The sequence below is a fragment of the Fulmarus glacialis genome, unplaced genomic scaffold, assembly GCF_000690835.1.
Source record: "Fulmarus glacialis isolate BGI_N327 unplaced genomic scaffold, ASM69083v1 scaffold3345, whole genome shotgun sequence".
NCBI classification, from domain to species: Eukaryota; Metazoa; Chordata; class Aves; order Procellariiformes; family Procellariidae; genus Fulmarus; species Fulmarus glacialis.
In genome coordinates, this window is record NW_009210992.1 from 26,297 (window position 1) to 48,874 (window position 22,578).

Genomic DNA, 22,578 nt, shown 5'->3' on the forward strand with positions numbered 1-22,578 from the left:
GATGTAAATGTCTTTCAATTACCTTCTCTTTGCAGAATGTCTTTTTCAGTCCTAGCCCCTGTGAAATGCCGCTGGTGCTCTTCTGCTTTCACCGTTTCCATGGTAGCCGATCCCATCCTTTCGTGACTTTCTCATCAGTGGCCTGAACAAAATCTAGAACTGTCATAATTAAAATGGGAGGCAGTTTACAATATTTTTGAAGACTGGGTGGTATTACATGATAAAAGTACTTTGCAGCTAAAAATGGGTAAGTAATTAAGCACCATTATCTTAAATTACGATAGTTTCAGAGGTATTCTGTGGAACATGTCCTGAATATAGTAAAATTGTAATGTTAAATACAGTTAATGACACTGTTCCAGAAGTACAGAACGTAATGGTTTAATTAACCCAGAGTTACTGCAGCCTGATTTTAACTACCATTTTTCCCCGCCTTCCTTAAAAGCACTCCCCGTTCAAGCATGCCAGCTGTGTGCCCTTGGAATCAGACCCGGATTTGGATTCTGACTGTAATCCCACACTCAGAGCCTGTAGCTCCAATGGCTGATCCAAAATCCAGATCTAAATGCTTTCAACCTCTGGCATATTTGTAGGCCAGATTCAACATTTTCATAGGCTGCAGTTTTCAGCGTAATACCCAATTTCCTCCTGCTTCCCTCCTTCCCCTCCCCACAAATGTCTTTGAATAGTAACAGTGAGGTGTTCAGGAGCTGGAAAATTTTTAAACTTAGGTTACTAAGTGTAGACTAAGAACTTTAAATATAGGCAGCCATTCTCAGACATCTTGGTCAAGATCTGTCTTTTGTGGTCTAATACAGTGTCTCTGCCAAGCCACTGTTCAGTGAACCACAATTTGGAAACACGAGAAAGACATGTCTCCTCTCTCAGATTCATATATTGATCTCAAAGGAAGTCAGGTACTGTCAGAGATTACCATACAAATCATCATTGTGAAAGATAACACCTGGAATCCTACTCTTTGACTATGTTCTGTATTTTCTTCCAGTTTGGATAAATCGGCATAAAAAAAAGCAGAGTTCAAAACCTATAGCTTAAAGCCTATAATTCACCTCTCTGTCATTTATTGCTCTTTCCTTAATTAACATTGAAGCCACTTATGAAAGTAAAACCTAGTCCTTGTCTAAATGTATGTGCTTCAATTTCCATAGAGCTGTCTGATTAATCAGTGTAAGACATGGACAAAGACATACGAAAGCTCAGGCAAGTGAGCAAAACCAAATTTCCAACACAGGGTGTATTTTATTCCATCTAACAATCCACGTGTTTGTGTATCAAGTCCAGAAACCATCATACCACACTGTCCCAGAAAACCACAACCCTCAACAGGACTCCTTGGTCTTCTGAGTTGAGAATCAGCTTCAGCTGTATGGCCAGTCTTTTTCACAATCTCACTGTGGACATTTGTCGTGGAGTTCACAACCCAGTTGAGACCACATTTTTTCCTCAGCGATGACAGCATTACGTTGGTTTCCACGAATTACGAAGAGCCGTTAGACATCTCTGTGTATAGAGTTTTCAGTCATTTTCTTTTCTCTCCAATTCCCAATTAAATCACTGTCCTGATATGGGAGATGGTGAGTATAGGTTTGAAACCAGAATGCAGTTGCATAAACCAGCATCAATAGTATGCAGAAAACTGGACCAAATGAAAATTGTGACGTGACACATGCAATTTGGTGTAGGACAAACTGCAAGAGAGATGGCTTCCATAGCCATAGTGAGCTAAACTCGCTGCTTAAACAAGTGTGCCCAACAGAAAAAGCATGAGTTACTGGAGGAAGTGGCTGAACTGCGGGGGCAAAGGGCTGTGTGTGGGGAAAAGGAGAGTAAGTTGAATTTGCTAGAGTTGCGGGGTGGGTTGGCAGTGGAGGATAAAAGATAATTAAAAAAACAGTGGAAGCACAGAAAACATACAACCAAAACCATTTCAAGGGTGATAAGGAAAATCCTGTTCTTTTCCATCACTGAAAAAAATTCAAATTCTTCCACTTGGAGAAATGGCACTCAATATACTGCCAGTTTGCACCTAAAATCTCCTGAATAACCAGTCCCAAGCGACTGTGAAAAATATTAGCTGAAACAAACACATATTGACATGATGAAATTTAGATTATCAGATTAAAAAAATGCTGCCTGTTCCCCCCCCCCCCCCTTTTTTTTTCTTTTTCTAGCAAACAAAAAGAAGAAACATGAGAGATTTTAACCAATTCTGTTACCAGCTTCATTTTTGCTATTGGTTTTATGGGGGTGAGGGATTTGTTTAACTGTTACAGTGATGGTCACAACATAAACTGTTTATATAGATGAAATTTTTGCTTTTTCCTCCTAGACTAAAAGCCATTGACATTATAGACAGTTTTTCTTAAAGATGTTGTGTATGGAAATTATATTTACCTCCTACAATGGTAGGAGGTGTAATGTCTCTTATTTTGCAGTTTCTGCATCCAGTAGAAAAAAAAAAGATGGATACTGTAGATGGATACTGTAGATGTAGATACTGTGTATGTTGCCATACACAGCTTCTTGCTCAGACTTAACATAATTTCTATTTTTTCCTGTTTCTGTGAATATTAAATGAGAGAATGAGAAGACTACTTCATTTGAAAGGCTTGTTTAATTTCCCTTCTCTTCATTTGCTTTGTTTACTGAATTACATTTCCACAGGAGAACGGTATGTAGAACTGTCTCCCCTGACTAAACGGTTCAAATGAGCTATGATATAATTCACAACCATGTTTTATTAATAACAACTAACTAAGAATGTTACTGTAGCTCAAGGTAGTGAATTTCTGCAGGGTTTTATCATTGCGTCCACATTATTGTCAGAATTTTTTAATATTGTGTAACTGTATCTTGATAGAGCTTTTAATAGATACGTAATGTGTCATTAAAAGTTAAGCAAGTAACTATTTCCAGACTTTTAATCAAATGCTTATAAAGAGGCATTTACTTCTTTTAAAGTCAGCACTCAGTTGTATTAATGATTTTTTTAACACACATCTGTATCTGAGAGGCAAGTTGTAGTCATACGTCATGAAATTTCTTCTTTCAAACCAAATCCCTCCTTTTGGAATGCAAATGGAAAAGATTTCACGCTCTTTGCGTTCCTTACTGCTTTTCTGATGAAAAGGTAACGTAAGGACTATATATACACACTAAGTAAAGAAAGGACTAGATACACTAAAAAGTAATGATAACAGATGATTTTTTTTCTTCAGCCTTTGGCACCTCAACATCATTCATTTGCTGTTTTTCTGTGTACACTATATATATTGTTTAATCAGATAAATGGAGTTGCCCAAGAAACCAGATCTGAAATTCAAAGGTGAGAGCTCACTGCGTACGGGCATCTGTGGGCAAACACACAACTCTGCGAGGAGAAACTCCTTTGCCTGGGAAAAAATTTCCTTGCACTGAAGAGGGGTAAAATTTTCCATGCTAGACCAAATCTTGTAGCATTAAGTTGCATTGTGTGCCCATGGTTTGGTGGTTTTTTTTTTTTCCCCTTAGGCATAGCAAATGCATTCCCACGTAAAACCATTTACAACTGATATAAGCCACTGGTAAAAACATCTCAGAGGAAAAATGTCCATCTGCTCTCAGACACCATAGAAAAAATGTTGTATTTCTACATACACGTTGATTTTTGAGAATTATGAACACTGATGGGCAGGGAAGCTGTGATACTTCTCAGCTGATGATGAAAACTTTTTTTTCTTCTATTTCTGGGCAAATCCTTTGCTTGTTGCTGTTAAGTTTTATATATGCCTGAGTATATTATCACATTCACAGGACTTAAGAAATCTTTCATGTCAAATTTACTTTCATTATTGAACATGTTATACAACGTGGATCACAAAATGTCAGAGAAGAGCCGTCTCAGTGAACTTGACTTTAAAATTTTCTGGCATTATAGTTATTTCTGTTTATTTTTATTGAGAATGTATTTTTCTCTACTTGAAGAGCCAAAATTTTTCTTTAGGGAGTGGGTTATTGCATAAAAAATACAAATTCTTAAAGTTAAGCTTCATGCTGGTAGAATTATTTTAAAGAATAAGACAGTAACAATTACTTCCTAAAAATATGTTTCCATTAAATAGGAACTACTAAAAAAAACTTTTGCTCTCCTTTTCAACTAAACATTAGGATTTCAGTACTGTAATCTGAACTGGAATCACAGAAAATAAAATTCTCAGCTGATTTACTTATTCAGCAACTGTGGTGGCTTTAAGACAGTTGTAATGATCAATTTTCTCTGTGTAGAATATTGGCTCACAAACTTCATGTTAATTTTGAACCTATGAAGACTTTGAGAAGGAAGGAAGTCTAAAAAAGTTGTTGATTCACTTACAGGAACAGCTGTTAATGGACCAGTCACTCACTGATTAAAACAAGATTAATTAAACCATCCCTGTAGTGGGAGTATAATTTAAGATGCTAAATTTAAAAAGATACAAAAATCCTGTATCACAAGATAAAAGAAGACACATAAGGAAACTTGCCTTTTTTTTTTTTTTTTTTTAGTTTAAATTGTTTCCCAGAATCATTTCGTTGAAAACAGTAACTCTCAGTGATTTCAAAGGGGCCAGGACTTTACCCATTTTCCTGCTTTGCTCCTCGTTTATTGAATTTGTTAGAAAAACTGTTTCCAGAGAGTGAACAAAGTAATTCATAAACAGGAAAAACTAGTCTGAAACTCTATTAATAACCAACTTATTTTTATTAGAGCAAATACAGTTGTGAAAACTGTACATTGTACATTTTGGGTCAAGAATTATAAATAGAGAAACTCATAGATAAAGAGTTCATTCTCTGACAGCAAGAAACTTTAAATAGACAAAATGACATTATTAAGTACATTGGCAGGCTTCATTGTGCTGTCCAAAATGTAGTGTACAGTATAACAACCAATTATAAATAGCCTTTCATGTAAAATACAGCTGTGCACATTTTAGAAAAATACCAACAATTTGTTTGAGCTTTGTTTTAAAAAAGCTTATAAATCATACATATTTATAAATGGTACTAACATGCTTACTTAAATTTATAAACATTTTCATAAGCTTTGTTACCCATTATTTCCAGAGCATAAAGTATTTTAAATAAACATTTAATAGGAATTAAATACGTCAGTTACAAAATTACCTCTCCATGTAAGGAGACGGGGCGATTTCACTGTTGGATGGAACATTTCGTCCATTATGTCAAGGCTTACACAGTAACTTTTAAAATTTTGTTCTTATTTAAAAATTACTTTCCTAAATTTAAAACACAATTTAAACTTTTTTAAAAAATAAATATACAAGTTTTATTTTCATTTGCTCTCTTTCTGCTTTCTTCTTTATCCACACTGGTCAAAACACAGGATTCTCAACATACTTCTGTAAAAAACACCATGGTGTTACTGCCCTGCTTGGAGCTGCTTCGCTGCACAATATTCAGTCCACACCTATGTTACTTTAATATGCTGCACCAAAAGATAGCTAATGTACTTTGTAAGAATGTTGCCCATTAAACCATGCAAACACTTAGAAAGTTTACAAACAGGTTCAAAAACTATATTGTATGAAAGATTTTCTAATAGAGATAAAATAAACCATAATACAAGCCCTTTGCTTTTTGTAGCTTTAAATTAAAATATTTACTTGCCAAATGATCACACCACATATTTTCAGTAAATAAGCATGCTTTTGATTAATATAGGGTACAATAATTACAGTATAATGGCACATAAAAAGAAACATGATCATATCATTTGAACAAAGGGCTGTGAAACTACTTAAGACAAACTTTCCAAATGAAAAATTTTGAGGCTTTTTTAATGCTGAGGTAAAATTATAAATAGACTTTAAAGACACTGAAGGCATCACATTGATAAACAATCACTTAACTTTTCTAAACGCTCTACCTGAATGTATTCAACACAAATCTAGTATTTTAAAATTATGATAATTTATTATGAGCATTAACTAGCTTAACTAGTTAATCGGCAAAAAAGTCATTGGTATTAATGTGCACTCAGACAAGACTTTATTTTAACCGCTGGCAAAATACCTCAGTGTTGAAACATAATAATTCAAATCACCAATTACCACAGCACCAGAATTAAAAAAAAAAAAAAAAAAAAGAAAAAAAAAGAAAAAAAAAGAAAAAAAAAGAAAAAAAAAGTCGACATGCAAATCCTGTATCTCATCTTTCTTGGCTTATTCTGATATTCCACCTCCTGTTTAGAATGTGCTGATATCTTAAGATTCTTATTCTTTTATTATGAAAAGTTTTGCTTGCTATTGGCATAAGCATTTGAGCACTTTTAGGAAGATATCAACATCTTAAAATTTTGCAGTCATGGTATATTACTTGCTAAACCTTAAAGCAAAACGACTCTTCAGGTTTAAGAAAATGAATTTAAGAATTTTATCTTCAGATTAGAAAAAGATATTTCGTTTTCTGTTTCTGCTGCTAGGCAGAACTGGTAGCTTTCTCCAGGTTAGACTAGACACTATGTTATGGCTATACATCAGATTTCATAAACAACAAATGAACAGAATCATGCACAGGCAAATGAAATTCGATCTCCCAGAACACTGCAGGAGATGTTAAAAGCAGCAGGTAATGGAATAAGACTGGTGACTGATGCTGCTAACTATTTCTTCTAATGAGATAGGAGTGAACGCTGGAATCACTTCCACAGCAACAGAATCCTCTGACCACATTCCTCTGGCAGTCGTTTTCCCATCTCCCCACTAAAACATCAGACGGTAAAATAGTAAGGCAGCTGTTAGCTTCCATCAACAAAAAGTGCAGCTCCTTACATTTCCAGTTTAGTCACACTCTGCTGGAACAGATGGAGAAGCCAACGCACTTCACTGGCGGGGCTGCTTCAGCAGATTATTTTGTTTGTTTTCCAACGTGGCTGCTTGCTTCAGCTTTCAGAGGACCCCAAAGCCACGAGCCATCAGCAGAGAAACTGATCTGGGCCCCTGGCTGAATTTTCCAAGTTTCATCTCTCTTGCGTCCCATCCTAATTCCAAGCCTCCTTCCCTGTGTCTGAGTATGACAGGTGCCATTTAAAAGGCTGATGACACAACTGCAGAGAACTGTGGGCTAACACCACTAGTTGTCATGACTTCACTGAAGGGTCAAAACAGTTACATTATTAAATAACTATGTTGAATCACATTCAGGCATAGCTAAAATTAAAGTAGGGAACATTAAAAGTAGGCAAAGAAATTAAATCTTTATTGTTTGAGGTGGGGTGGAGATGGTGATTTTATATGAAAACAAGACCTTTCTTACCTTTCCTAATTCCAATCAAGTTAGAAAATGGACAAAAAGAATGGCTAAACCAATATTCAACAGCATTACCAGGGCGATCATGACTGAGTTAGGGCCCTGAAAATAAAATAAAGATATCAGAATTAACGCAACCTTCCACACAGTGCACAGCAATGAACATGACCTAACTTTATCATTTCTACCTATTTTGATCTTGCTCTGAAAGATTACCTAAATATTAAAGATACAGACTCTGCTACTGAAACATAGCTGTTACCTGTCGTATTCAGGTGAGCTAAATGTCATCTGTGTGAAAATGAGCTGGATAAATATAGGTGAGAGTTTATTATTACACTGTTCTTAATCACACTGAAATTAAACCATCTGACAAACATGACTGCATAAACAAATGAAAACAAACCCATTAACACAAAAACAGTATCATCTTAAAATAAAGCAAAACAAAGAACTTGAACTACTTTAGGAAAACCGGAGCTCTGTTCTTCATCTTTACAGCAGGTTCCTTCTCTAATTCCAACCCGTTTCAGAACAGACATGACAATGTGTTTTATGAAAAGAATACCCTTTTTTTGATAACCAAAGGGAAAAAAAAGTTACTTACCATTGCACTAACATATCTAGCAATGTTTCCATTACAGATTAAAAAACAATTTTACACATGCAAAATTAAACTTGTTTTGATTTACTCTGACACTTATCTTACAGATCTATGTACTGAAGAAATGAAAATTCAAAATACTCCTTCCCTTCCTAGCTAGAGCAAAACTTGGTTAGGAAACTTAATCATCACATAATTTTGGTCTTTCTGTGAAGCCAGGGAACAAAGTTTTAATTCTTGATAAGTTTTTCTAAACATAGGTGCTTTCTAATGAGTAACTTGAAATAATGTCCTGAACAGATGGAAATTCTCAATTCTTCTGTTCTCCTCTTAACATATTTGCTTTACTACAATGTATTTTCGCAAAGATTTGTATACACTTATATTTTAAGGTTGCACATTTACTGTAAGTAGAAACAGGAAACCTCTTCACTCAGACAATACATTCCTAAATCACAAAAAAGCCCACCAAAAAATCTCTGCAGAAAACTATCTTCTGAGCTACATAAGAATCACCGGCTTGCATAAGAAGGTATCTATTTCATTAGAAATGACATAATTTTCTTCACTTTCCACAGGAGGCATGCCTTGCAGAAGTTCATTATGTATCATGACAATGCTAACATTAGCTATATAACTTCTGGAATGCTAAGGTGTAAGAACTTGCTATTATTAATTTGCTGCAGCAGTGTAACTGGGAATCTATTGAATAGTACTTGTGTCATTATTATATCACATGCTCTCATCCTGAAACAGTCTCATTAAACAGTTTCTACCAGAACGTACCTTTACACAGTAGTTAAGATGGCAGGCCAGATGTGGACTGCTAAGTTTTTGCATAAGTCACAAAATATGTTATGTCAAGTACTCCTTAAATCTCTGGGGAGTCTAAACCCAATCAGCACCTCTATCCATAAAGGCCATAAAGTTCCCTTTGCATCTATTCAGAGGTATCTGTTCACATGCTGAGGAACAAGGTGTTCAAGTTCAAACAATGATTGAGACTATCAAGATGCTAATTAAACATTGCCATAGGGGTAATGGTATGGGCAGCAACATTTACATTTTAATTAATGGCAGAATGTCTAAAATATTCACTAGAAATTGAAGACTACGTTTAAGGTCACCTTAGTCAGAGAGATTTTGAATAACAAGTTCCCACTTACCAGTGGTATGTTTTAACCATCGGGTCACAGAACAGAAGTGGAACCATGTTCCTTCCTTCTTACTGGAAGTGAGCCACTATGTGCCAAAGAATATGAGACACTTGGTGACACAGAACAGGCATAAAAGGAAAGTATGACTCCAGATATGGTTATGTTTCTGACCACAGCACTGTAAGCAGCCTCGCTGTAGTAGTGTGTAACTCAAAGTTAATTTCTTCCTTCTCTGTCTGGCACTGTGTCCTGGTTTTGGCTGGAATAGTAGGTGGTATAGTGCAGTCACAATTGTGCTAGCTTGGGTACTTCTATGCTTTTCTACTGTGAAGGAAATCCAAGTTCCCATCAGGATTCCCACCAAATGAATTTGCCAATTCTGAGATTTATGCATGAAAGCCATATTGGAAGACTTTGAGCAATAAAGCATGTTTTACTTGAAACAACAACTACTTTGAGAATCTCTCAGTTTTGCTGTCTTGGAATGTCAGTGTCAACACCCTTAGAGTGGACCTTCCATTTAATGACTTCTTTTGAAAAAAAAAAAATCCCAGAATCTCATGACGAACAAGAATAGTACATACATGCTAATGTTACAGATCTCTCTACAGGAAGTGTGATTACACTATTAACTTCCACTAAGATTTGGATTCAGCATCTTTCTCTCCAGTGCCAAGACACTGGAACAGGTTGCCCAGAGAAGCTGTGGATGCCCCATCATTGGAAGTGTTCAAAGTCAGGTTGGACCGGGCTTTGAGCAACCTGATCTAGTGAAAGATGTCCCTGCTCATGGCAGGGGAGGTGGACTAGATGATCTTTAAATGTGCCCTCCAACCCAAACCATTCTATGATTTTATGATTCTAATAGGGACCCCCCGTGTGATCAAAATCAGGTCAATAGTTGCTTTATAGTTTGGGATTCCCACCTAAAGATTTTACAGTTATACTGCACCAGGAACTGCAAGGAACTGTGAAAGAGATCATTGCCTAATACCATTAAAATTCATCGGGATTTGGCCATCTAATGCTTTGCATATTTGAAAATAACGTCCGTGGAAAGCAAGTGGATTTACTACTATTGAAGAAAAATTTGGATCTACGGCGACTTCACAGGAGCCAGGAACTCATTCATCACCTGAAATATATCCTGAAACAGCATCCTGATAGCTGCAAGACAGCTTTTGGCTGAATGGCAAATTGGGACTACAGCTCAAACAGCAACTTGGTATCATTCATGCACAGTCTTACAGAATCAAGCTTGGTAGAGGGAGAGGGGAGTTCTCTATTGATGCATCTGTCAATCAGGTTAGGAATAACAATCTCACCACAATAACGTTAGATAAATTAGGCTAAAAAACCTAGGGGCTATGGTCTGAATTATGAAATCTCATCTACAAAGACAGAAGAAAGTGACACCTTAAGAACTGGGTTGTTGATTTTATATGAAGATCGAAGAAAAATGTGTTATCTGTTTATGATAATGAGTCTATGCTTTATTCAAGGAAGTAAATCTCATCTCCTTTGACCCGCTACGTGCATTTTGTTTCCTCTTCTGATAACTACAACTTTCAGCCCAAAGCAGAATTTCTTGATGTACTAAAAAATGATCAAACAGTATTTGTGGAGCACATAGTTATTATGCAATAAACTACTACCTGTGTTGTAGACACCTATGAAATGAGCATTTAATGCTTTAAGACAAATACCATAAATAAGACTTTAGTGTCCTGCAAGGCCTTAAAATAGCAAAAGCCAAAATTAGTCTGAACAGTCAAAGAGTGACTAGAACAGGTGCACTAAAGAAGCTGTAGCAGAAAAACTCCAGTCCTGCTCAAAAACTGCTCTTTCAGCTTGTAGTAAGTCAGACATTTATGCAGTTAAAAATATAACCATACTATTAGTTTTCATTTGGGGAGGGAAGAAAGTTATTTTCCAAAAATTAGTGCCAGGAAGTATTAAGACTAGTCTTGTAATCCCATTGCATTAGGAATGTTCATTAAAATTAGCATAAAGTTCTTGCTCAGAGGTTTTTTTAGGATCACGCAAATACTGGTCTATTTTTCCAACATCATGGTAGTTATATCCCTTACTAACTGGATGTTAAGTGAACAAAGAGAAGCACACTGGGTAACATTCAGCAAAACATAATGATTTTAGATACAGGTAAAAACCAGGCTAAACACTCTGTGTGGCTTAAAAATCTTTTCCTACAAAACGAAAAAAAGACAATATAGTAGAACACTTGTGCCTGGGCTTGTACCTGACCTAGGGCAACACACGGACACGTTATCAGGCAAATAAAATGGGTATTCATGAATGTATACTACAATGGTATTTTTTGCAATTCAATCCTACTTTTTACCCAAATCCAAGACAATCTCAAATTAGCTCATATTCAAGATGGGATAGCAGAATGCAAGCTGATACTGGGGCTAGAGGCTGCTAACGAGCAATTAGAAACAACAGTTAGTACTGGTTCATGGTCAACTGTCTCTGTGCACACTTCACACTGTGGTAAATATAAGGTAATTTGAAGGTGCCTAATTCTCAGTGAAAAAAGGATTTATTAGGGTAAATGCTTGCGAACAGACAGCTGTTTCGGAGCAGCTGACGAACAGTGACTTTGTCATCATGCTTTATGTATGTTTTCACCTTGATAAAATTATGACTCCTTCTTTTGAGCTTTGAAATTATTCTAAACTTTGATTTTTGAACATTAGAAAATAAGTACATAGAGAAACACATTTATACATGTGGCCTAAGAAGTATGTGCTGATATTTTTCAAGTATAATGCCAGAAATGGGGATACGTAGAGAATCAATACTGTTCCTATAACTAATTTATTGCACAGATGATATTCAATGACATTCTTAAGGATGTAACAGATTCACAGAAAATACGAAACATGGATTTGATTACTAAAACAGCTGCTGCAGACTTTTCTGTAAATAAAGTTGTTTAAAGTTCTTAATCTAAATTGAAGTTTATGTTTCATTCAGATGTGAGAAATGGCTTTGATTTAGATACAAATCTAAAGGAAGAACCGAAAATCTTACATTCTGTATCTATGATCTTAATGCATTATCACTGGGAACTTGGAAAAAGCACAGCACAATTTTATACAGCACTTTCAGCTAATCTAATGAAAGTGCTCAATAAATGTTATAGATCCATTTTTGCATTCCAAACCCATGTTTTCTCATTCTCTTTTCATGGGAGTGAGAGTTCTTTTCTCTTTATATCCCTTAACAAATGTATTTTTAAACTTTTATTGAGAATCTAAGGCAGATTTACTTTCAAACCACAACAAAATAATTTGTCAGGATGACTATAAAGCAATTGCAATTACTGACTAAAACAAAGTAATTCCCCAGTGCAAGCCCTAGAATTCTGAAGTTTCTCAACATTCAGAAGCGTTTGGGATAAAGAGGAGTACACTAATCTGGCTTCTCCTCAGTAACTGCACACTCTTAGGTTAGCCACTGCGTAACTCCAGCACACTATTGAGTTCAGTCCAGGAGCACTGCAACAGGCTACTGTTTTTCTGAAGTTGAAAGGTGATACTAAAAATTAAAAAAGAAAAGTCTCCAGGCAATGTTAACAGTCATTTTGTACTAAGTCTCTCCCTCAGTCTGCTAGACCAGTAGGCTACTCCTTTCTGCTTTAATTGTTTTAGGATTTTTACTCATTTGAGCATTTTAAAGAAATAAGCATGTAGGAAATTTGTTCTATACGGGCAAATTTATAGACACATATGGAAGACATCTCTGAAAAAACCACATACGTCTACATATATCTTAAAATGCCAGTATATTAAAAACGAGTTCCTAAACTCTACCTTCCTTCCTTATTGAAATGCTGATAATAAGAATAATGCAATTAGGGTGCTCCAAATGAAGCAGAGGGACAGTTGCCTGATGACCTCTAATATCAGTAAACAAACAGTGGCTAATGCACAGTATCTCATCACTTTTTCACCTTTCCTGATAACAGGCTATAGGTTCACAGTCCTTATCCTGATTATTCTAGAAGATCAATAAACCGCTGTTTAGGTGCCCTACTTGGTTTTCTGAGGTGAAGACTCCCTCAGCTCCAAACCATTATTTGGTTTGGATGGAATGTAGGAAAAATAAGGACTATTTCTAGCCACTTATTTCCACAAGAGCTGAACAAAAAATTCCAATCCAGGCTAAAATTCTGTGCATGCTCACTCAACATTTACAAGCCTGACAGCTTTGTGTTACCCTACAAAGGAGTCATATCTGTGAGATTTGAAAGGTTAGAGGGCTGCTATCAGCTGTAATACAGATTTGCAGATTACAAAACCACTGTGAACATCTACTTTGATCCACACAAAACAGAATATAAGCTTCCTGACATCTTGGCAAAATGCTCATTATCAAACTATTCAGTGACAGCTCCAAAAACTCAGCATCTGAAAACTGACGTTACATTGAATTAATATTATTAAAAGGAACTTAAAACAAGACTTTTATCTAAAACTTTCCAGCTGTTGGATCTTCTTACACATTTGCCTGTTAGCTTGGGAAACTATTTTATAAAGTGTACTTACAGAAAGTGATTTAATGTGTCAGATCTTTTTGTCTCAAATCTTTCATTGTAAGATGTTTTAATCATTCTTGCAGCTCTTCGTGGGACTTTCCCTTAAGGCTTTTTTCATTTTAAATCCCTGATTTATGGGCACTGTATTTTATTCCAGAAGTGGTTGCACCAGTGCCAACACCAGATAAAACAGACTCCCATGTACTCTTGCTTAATCTTTCCTGTTGATAAATCTAAGGATTATATTAACATCTCTGAACAACAGCAGCAGACTGGGAGCTCATGCTCAGTTGCCTCTCTTGCTCCTGATTCACCAACCTTTTGCAGTTCTGATCCTGCATGGCCAGGCTCTATTAACTGTCTTTCAATATACAATCTTATATTTTGCTGTGCTGCACATGGATAATTATACTTGCATCTTTCTTAGCAGGTGATTTGGATCAGCTTGTATTGGTGATCCGTTGTTTTCATTATTTATCAGTTTCCTGTTCTCTGTAAACTACATGGGTAATACTTTTATGTCCTCTTCCATGTCATTAATAAGAATGTTAATAAAATAGAGCAGCAGAATTAATCCAAGAATGACCTCACCAGAATAATACCAAATTACTGATGTTTTTCTAATTACTTTTTACTAATTACATCCGTCAGTTTTTAAAAAATTATTTTAATGTGACATTTAGCCTTTGCATTACTCTGGCTTCCTTGTCAGAATAAATTAACTGTGTAAAAGCAAATCAAGTGACCTTCTTGATTGAGGATATGATTCCTCTGTCACACCTGAAGATGTCAAACTTGTTTGACAAGATCTTTTACAATGCATGTTAGTCTTACACTTCTTTATCTTTAAATTCTTTATTAATGAAGTCTGGTATCAATTATTCAACTGTTTGAGAGATCTGTGCTAGGCTATCTGGATCTCATTAAATGGGTCATTCTGTTTATCCCATCAATAATGACACACTATTTTTTTTCTACTAGAGTACCGAAAATGATTCAAAAAAAGAATGCTTATAAAAAAGAAACATTATGACAATTATCTAGATCTCTTCATTCCCTAAAGGTTAACTTTAGGATCTACAACTAACATTTTCCTGAGTTTCTCTTGGCCCAGAAATAATTTTATCATCATCAGAGATTCTGAATTCGATAACCTGGCTTTTTCTTCTAACAAGGAATAGAAATGCTATTAGTCATCTATCCTTTTCTGCATAACTATTGATAGCTCTATTATTTCTAAATAATAATGGGATTCAGATTCACACTGATCTGAATTTATAGTTTTAAAACACCTTCTCCATTTCCTGACGAAAAAGAAAGTAAAATTTTTCACATCACTGTAAAACGCAAGCATTGTTAGAAGTACGCATTTTAAAACAGTTTATATTTTGATGCAGATTGCCTGTTTTTAGAGCCTACAATTAACACAGAGAAGAAAATTAAAATGGGAGATTGTCTGGACTGGCAGACCACAGGCCAGCATCCCATCTCCAACAGTAGTCAAAAGTAGACCTTTTGCTCTTTTGGGGAAGAGCATGAGTGTAACTCCCAGTACTGCCCAATTATCCACTGAAGTACAACAAACATTATTTTTGGGGGCGAGGGGGCAATATATATATATATGTATATCTGCAAATATGTATCTACACACACACAAAACACACATATATACACATACACACACTAATACACACACTAACACACTTTTGTGTTTATGGATGCAATAGGGATTCATGTCTCAAAAGTCTGTCAGTATCTAGCTATCAACTATCCCTTCCCAGTTTTCAAAAAGGATAATATAAAGGACTGGAATATTTGTTCCTCACTCCAGTCTGGTGTAGTGGGTTCTAGCTGGCAGGCTGTATCCAGATGAAGAATTGACAGAAGTGAGCTTTGCCTGTCTTTAGGTTGCAAAGCTCAGCGCTAGGAGGCAAAAGGGCAGTGAAAATGAAAAGGTTTCTTGCAGTACTCACCGAGCTGTTTTCTACTTCTTTTGCCACTGCTGAATGTGACTCATTATTAGCTGGGTTCTTTGGTGCAGCAAATTCTGGTTTCTTTATTTTTGTGTCAGGTTTGTTTTCTTTGGCATCTGGCTTACCCCCAGATCTAGCAGGACTTGGCTTCTGTGAGGGTGGTATCCGTGCAAGTGTTGTCGGTGATGGGTTGACATATTCATCTTCTTCCCTGAGCTCCTGTGGAAGCACTGTTGGATTCATTTTTACGTAATAGCCATGGTAGTGACCATGCAGCTCCCCATTCTCTGTGCTGATGGGACTGTGATGAGCTGAAAACTTTGGCTGGTGTTTCACAGCTACTTCCTCCTTCATTGGTGCTTTTGAATATAAAGGCTTGTTAATTGTGGGTGTTATATTCTCAGTGGCTAAAAGCTTTTTCTCTTGACTGAGTCTTGCCCCAGAAGTGGAGCTTTGCCTTTTCAGTTGTTTTGAAGGAGAAGGCTCAGAAGAAAGAGGAGGACTATGCCTTGGACTTGCTTCTGGGGTTTGAGGGGGTGTAGTACCTTTTCGATAAAAGTGAGGTGACTCTTTTGGGGTAGGTGGCTTTTCCTGAACTTTTTCTTCATTTTTTTCTTTCACCTCCATTCCTTCTTGAAATTTTTGTTTGATATAATCAGGGCCTGAAAAATAGTGTAATAGAAATATTATGATTAAAACAAAAATAAGACTTCACAGTAAAACTATTGCATTGGGATGTCAGACTTGACTGCCTTGCTAAAATGCTGGCAAGGGCGGGTGTTAGCAAAAATTCACTGACATCCGTAGTGATTTACTCTAAATCGCTCAGTAGTTGAAGTTACTGTACTTTTTGGTAATTGTTGGGACTACTTACTAATTTGGTTCAGTCACTTTATGTCTTCAGCTTTGCAAAGGGTCATAGGACATAAATTGTCTCTGAGTGAAGTCTGAGAGACTGAAGACAGACTTACCTTACGTATCTATCATTCTTTCTTTTTCTGAGGCATGTTTTGAGGTATATTTTGCTTAATTACCCTAATCTATTTAACTTCTACCCTCATGACCATAGTATCTGTTTGACATGGACATAATTAACCATGAGAATGAAACGTCTCTTCTGCCCTTATAACCTACAGGAAATAGGGCCTGAATCACTTTTTTGCCATTTGTGTGAATGTTAGCTTGTCTTATATACATATATATGTACCTTGAACTCTCACACACTGGCTTTGCCTTCCTAATCCGATCACTTACCATACAAAGACCCAGGTTAACCACTCTAGTCAGTAACACAATTCGGCTTAGAAGCTAGGAAGACAAATTCTCTCACATTCCCTAGGGAAACGCTTACAGAGTAGCCAGTATGAAGAATATCCTCCCCCCAAATCTTAGCTAAACACCCATGAGGACATTCACCACTAGGACTCACTTATCAAGGTGCGTTTCTATGCAGCTGTTTACATAAAGACAAGCTGGCTGAGATGCTTTGCTCCAGGTTTTGGTTGTCTGATTTAGCAGTTCAATGCTAAGACTTGAGCAAACACTCTGTTGAAGAAACAAAATTGCTGTAAATCTGTCTGTATTGTGGGCAGTGTTTTCTATTCTTCTTCCTACAGGCCATATCCCAGATTCCAGGATCAGGTCCCGTAAGAAGTCAGAAGCTGGGGAGCTCTGTGAACAAAGAACTGCAACGATCTTTCTGTACGTTCAATAATGGCTTCTGCCAAATACATTGCAACTGTTTCTCCACGTCTATCTTTGCTAGCCCCACTACTTTCCTTTGATTTTTTTATCTTCTGAAAGTGAGGCTTATCTGTGTTTTATGTCATAGAGAAATTCTGTGCCCAGAGAAGAATGTCTGCACACATTTTTCTGCTTTTGAGTTTAAAAGAGGCTCTAGCTGTGTTAGGCAGATACAGTGTTTTTACAGATGCCAGAAGAATATGCATCACTACACAGCACTAAGATGAGAGGAAGGAAGAGCAGCATGAAGTTTTTTGGAAGTTACTGAGTCATCTGGTAAGTAAGCATTGCTGAGAAGAAGAATTGTCTTTTGAGCAGGAAAATCACAACATTTTTGGCATCTCTGAAAACCAGGGGTGGAAATATGCAGCTGTTGAGAAAGAAGGCTGGACGTAGACAAGCCAGGATTTGTTCTCAAATGACATTTGAGGAGTTAAGCCTGCACAGAGGGAGAGGACTAGAGGCTTGGTTCTTATGGCTTTTTATAATCTTCCCGGTAAAAGGGAAAGGCAGCACAACACAAATTAAAAGTTAACATATACAAAGTTACAGTTATGATCACCATTCACAAAATTCTCTGTCATGTAGGGGATTTCCTTCTGTCTTTGCTGAGATGCATAAGGTTATGCTGAGGGTTTTAACAAGCATAAACTTTGCTTTTCTTCTCTTTTCATATGGGATACAATTAGGGGTGTAAAGAGAAAAGGATAGGTAAAAGACCTCTGCCTAACCTTTAAGCCCAAGCCATGGAGCTGTCAAATTGCAATGGTTATTTATTATGGATACATCCACATTAGCTTGCTCCTTATGACTGCTGTGGTGAGAGCATCCCAACTGGAATACCATCTCTTCAGCCTTACAATGCTGCTCAAATGGCATCTGATCTGTTCCTCACCTATCTAGAAAATTCACATCCTGTGACAGCTCTCCACTGCCCAATATATGTAAAGATACTACTTTTACTAACATCTGATGGCACTTAACGGACTGAAAGCACTTTCATAAGGAACACATCCGGGCCTCAGAAATGTCACCCCTCTCCACTGTGTCCTACGATCAACTAAAAGCCTCCCAAGGCTGGCCAGAGGGACTCACTCTCCTCCCGAGACCTCCAAACTGCGTTGGAATTTCTGAAACAAGAAGGGAGCCAGGTCTCAGCTGCCCATGTCTCCAAAAGAGACTGGTAGAGTGAAAACCAAAAAACCTAAACCAAAACAAAAATATCATCTTTAACTGGAGTTTCCCAAAGAAGTTAAGTGTCAACAGGCTAACAATGCCATATTTTTACTGGGTATTTGGCAATATTTGATGCAAAGTGACACTGAGCCCCACCAGAGAAAGCTGTAGCCATCTGCATCCAAGTAACATCTGAGGGTGTCTGACCAGACATTCAGCAATTGTCTTAATGTAACACAGCAGCCCTTCCTCCCACCCCCCAGTACATCACATATGGCTATTAGAGATACATCCCTTGCCTCCAATCTTGCCAGGCAGGTCTTTCCAACACTCAAATTCTTGGTTCTATGCTGAAGTTAGCTTTGGAGATTGTCCAAAGACTTTTTTTATCTGTTCACTGTATTCAGTACAATCAGATTATGCGCCTGTCTGAACCACTGACTCCAAGCAGCAAGAACACCATTCCCACTCCCTTCTGAGAACTAAGAATACTTGTCAGAACTTACCTTGTCCCCTTCGTTAAAGGCATTATCTAACACTACAGACAAGAGCAACACTGTCCTTTTTCTTCAGCATAAGAGCACTCTACAGCACAAGTTTAAAGGAACCAGGGCCAAGGGAATTTGGAAAGGGAGTCGCTAACATCTGATCCTACGAGATTTCTCAGCTGCCTGATCTTAATGAGGAAAAGAACAGGATTTGAGGGTGGGAAGAATGTAAGGTGGGATTATCTGTCTAGGAAATAAACACAGTGTTCTGTTCTTCAGTTTGCAGCTCAAGCAGCCAATAGATATATTCCTAGACATGATACACCTGAGTGCCTAAGAAGAACCTGGTCTGGAAAGCAGAACCAATGTATGTTTTCTAACCAAGTAAAGATAAGCTTTCTTTGTGGATGAACCTGTGTGTTTTCTTATGGTGACGTGCTGGCCCTGCTACTGTTGGTTCAAAACTGATGCAGCTTTGCTGGCTGAAGGTCAGCCGCGGGGCGGTTTTGGCCTACACAGGACGGTGTGGATGTGTGCGATGTATGCACGTAGAGTCTCATACTGTCTGCTGGTCTGCTTGAACAGCATTTCATTGATGGCTGTGAGGTGAAGGAAGCTTTGGTTTGGTTGCAGAGACACTCATAGTTTTTCTAAATCTAGAATTTCTTGTGCAGTTCTTGTGTAACATGTCCTTCCTCCTGGAAGGGCTCCAGTGATGTGACAGCATGGCCAGCCCCGTAAATGAGAAGAGAAGGGTGCCCTGGTTCTGCCATAGCATTTTTAGAGAGGTGACAGCCACATGCTTTCCCCCATGGCCTAGTGAGGTATACATATTGGCAGCATGGGGCTGTTTCAGTATTGTGGCTCAAGCAGTGTCTGAAAATGTCATCTTGCAGGACACTGTAAATGCAGCCAGTGTTTCCCAAGAAGGCTAAGAAGAGACCTTGTGCCTTATCAGCTCAGGATGAAATCTGAAGCTTGAGAGGGACTGCAGAATGCACCTAGGATAGTGAGGAAAAAGGGGTAGATATGTATTTATATATACGAGCCTCAGGTCATACTCCTGCCTATTCAATCCAGCCAGTTTCACGTATTTTGGCCTCTTTGCGAAAAAGAAAAGATGAGGATACAGGAAAAGGGTGGGACTGAATGAGGATGAGCTCAGGAAGTGCCAAAGGCACTAGGATTCCTTATAGTAGGGCTGGTTCAAGGAGCAATTCTGAATTCCATAGTCAATACGCATAACTAAGTAATCTGCCATAAATCTCATTTCCATAATTTTGCCTCATTTTTGTACAATGATTTCTATATTCTCAAAATTATTAAGTTAATACTTCTTTTAACTGGCAAAAAGGGGTTCCATAGTAACACATCAACCAAATAAAAACTTCTGATGTTTTGTGACAGGACAGCAGGACAATGCATTTTCAAGTAATACAAGAACACTTCTGTAGTTTTCTAATATTATAAAGTAACAGAGTAGTTAGTAATTTATAGAATTAAAATATACTAGAATATTGAATTAAAAATAGTACTATGTAAAGTAAAATATACTATATTCTAGTACTTTTGAGTTCTGTATAGCACTATTTTCTTCAAGAGTTAATCCACTCCATCCTGCTCTTTTGCAACTTTCCATGTACTCCTGTATGACCTTGGACACATTATAACACCTTACTTGGTCCACATGTAAAAAAGAAAGTATGCAGTGGACACACAGGTTTAAAAACTGTTCCCTGAACCAATATAGTTTAAGAAGGGGAACTCTGTTGATATCAACAATTTCCACAGGAAACATTTCCACAGTGCCAGATGCATTCCTTCTTAGAGGGAATGTTGTGAGAAACTCCACTAGGACTCCACCAGAAACTCTACTCTCTGGGAGCAGCAAAAAAGTTTTAGGAGAGTAGGTTTCTCTGAGCTAAGCTTGAGACACTATGCAATGTGAGAGCCTCTTACCATACTATGACAGAAGATGCCTATTCCTGCAGCCTTGGACTCGTACGTGACTGAAGTAGGTTCCTGTAAGACCCTATAGGTAAGCACAGGCTATAGGACTCTAGCAGCCTTGTCACCTGGTGTTTCCAGTCCCCATGGTGGATCCCAATTTTAAACTGGTTAGCTGCTGCACAAGAAGTGAGGATTCTCCTTCCCCTTCTCCCCCTCCAATTTATGAAGGCACAGCCACAACATTTAAATCAGTTAAAAGTCATTTGGATGGAAGGTGCTGTAATTATATACCCTGTGCAAAAATGCTAATTTGGAAATTACCTGGCATTACTGATGAGACTAGCTTAATCAGGTCACCATAACTTGCAAAATGATATTTAAAACCTAGAGGTTGATGTGTTCTTTACTGCAGAGACAAATTTTGTTCTTCAGACATGCCCTCCACAGCCTTACCATTCTTACAATTCAGGAAAAACAAGCATTTCATATTACAATTTTATTAGTCTTTTGAAACCAAAAAAAGATTGCAATGCCACTAATGCAGGCTCTAGAATATAATATTTACAGAATATAATATTTAAAGTACTGTTGATGCTGAAATGATGTGATTCAATTTCACGGTATATTAAAAGTAATTATTAGGTAAGCATGCACTTATTTCTGCTTTTTAAACTAGAGTACACATTATGTGATGTAACCTAACTATCTTTAGTGCTACATAAAGAGTTAACAAATATATAGTGCTATATAAAAAGTAACCCAGGTAACAAATGACATTATAATTTCATGATTACAAGAAAATTTATGTTGCACTTATAGATTAATTCTACCCATGAAGCAGATACTTCACTCCTTAATTTTGTTTACACATATGCATTGTTAGCGGAAAGACTCTCAATCTTCACTGCAAGGTTTACCAACTGTCTGTGGGGTAATGGTGACACGATCAAAGCTATTTCCTCAATCAGGACACTGCAGTCTATGTGCAAACCTTCCAGGATTAGAAGCCCCTTTTTACTAAACTACTGAACACTTCTATAAAAAAGAGAGAATTCCTGCTCTGAAAAGTTCACAGTCTGTAAGTACAAAACAAAAGATAGCAAAAAAGGTTATACAAATAGCCCATTTTACAGATGGGGGAGCTAAAACAAAGGGAAATCATGTCCCAAAGTGCATGCTTCATCTGAATAATCTCTCTGAATTCAGTGGTCAGTTGTCAATAAAGCACTGTCATGCTCAAAGCCTTGATAAAGTTTTGGTAAAGTGATAGCCTAAAGCTGCACAGGAAGCCTTTGTCAAAACTAGGAATGGACTGCAAGTCGTCTGCGTAATCTAAAGCCAACACAGGACTTTGGCCGTAAGTCTGTCACATATCTTCATAAATGTCATCTTCCTGGAGAAGCTGAGAACTGTCTACTGAATCAGAATTCAAAGATCGGGAGAAGGAAATAGTAAACGATGAGTGAGTTTCTTACTGCATATTATATCCTAGTACAAATCCAGGGCATGATATTGATGAAGCAAAAGCTGAAGTCTTTTGTGTTTAAATGCACTGTACTAAAAAACGAAAATATATAGTTTGGTGTTGGTACTACAGGTTGCTATATACTGT

The 22,578-nt window shown here is 37.2% G+C and overlaps 1 protein-coding gene across 1 annotated transcript in view; it reads right to left on the reverse strand.

The window, feature by feature from the left end:
• Positions 1–6,548: 6,548 nt before the first annotated feature.
• Positions 6,549–22,578, reverse strand: part of LOC104076460 (junctophilin-1-like) — a gene marked incomplete at its 5' end in the record, with an annotated part of 29,535 nt that continues 13,505 nt past the window's right edge. The window contains 3 exons of the mRNA XM_009577335.1: positions 6,549–7,152; positions 7,318–7,413; positions 15,610–16,271. Of these exons, the coding sequence (XP_009575630.1) occupies positions 7,333–7,413; positions 15,610–16,271 (743 nt within the window). The remainder of the gene's footprint in view (positions 7,153–7,317; positions 7,414–15,609; positions 16,272–22,578) is intronic.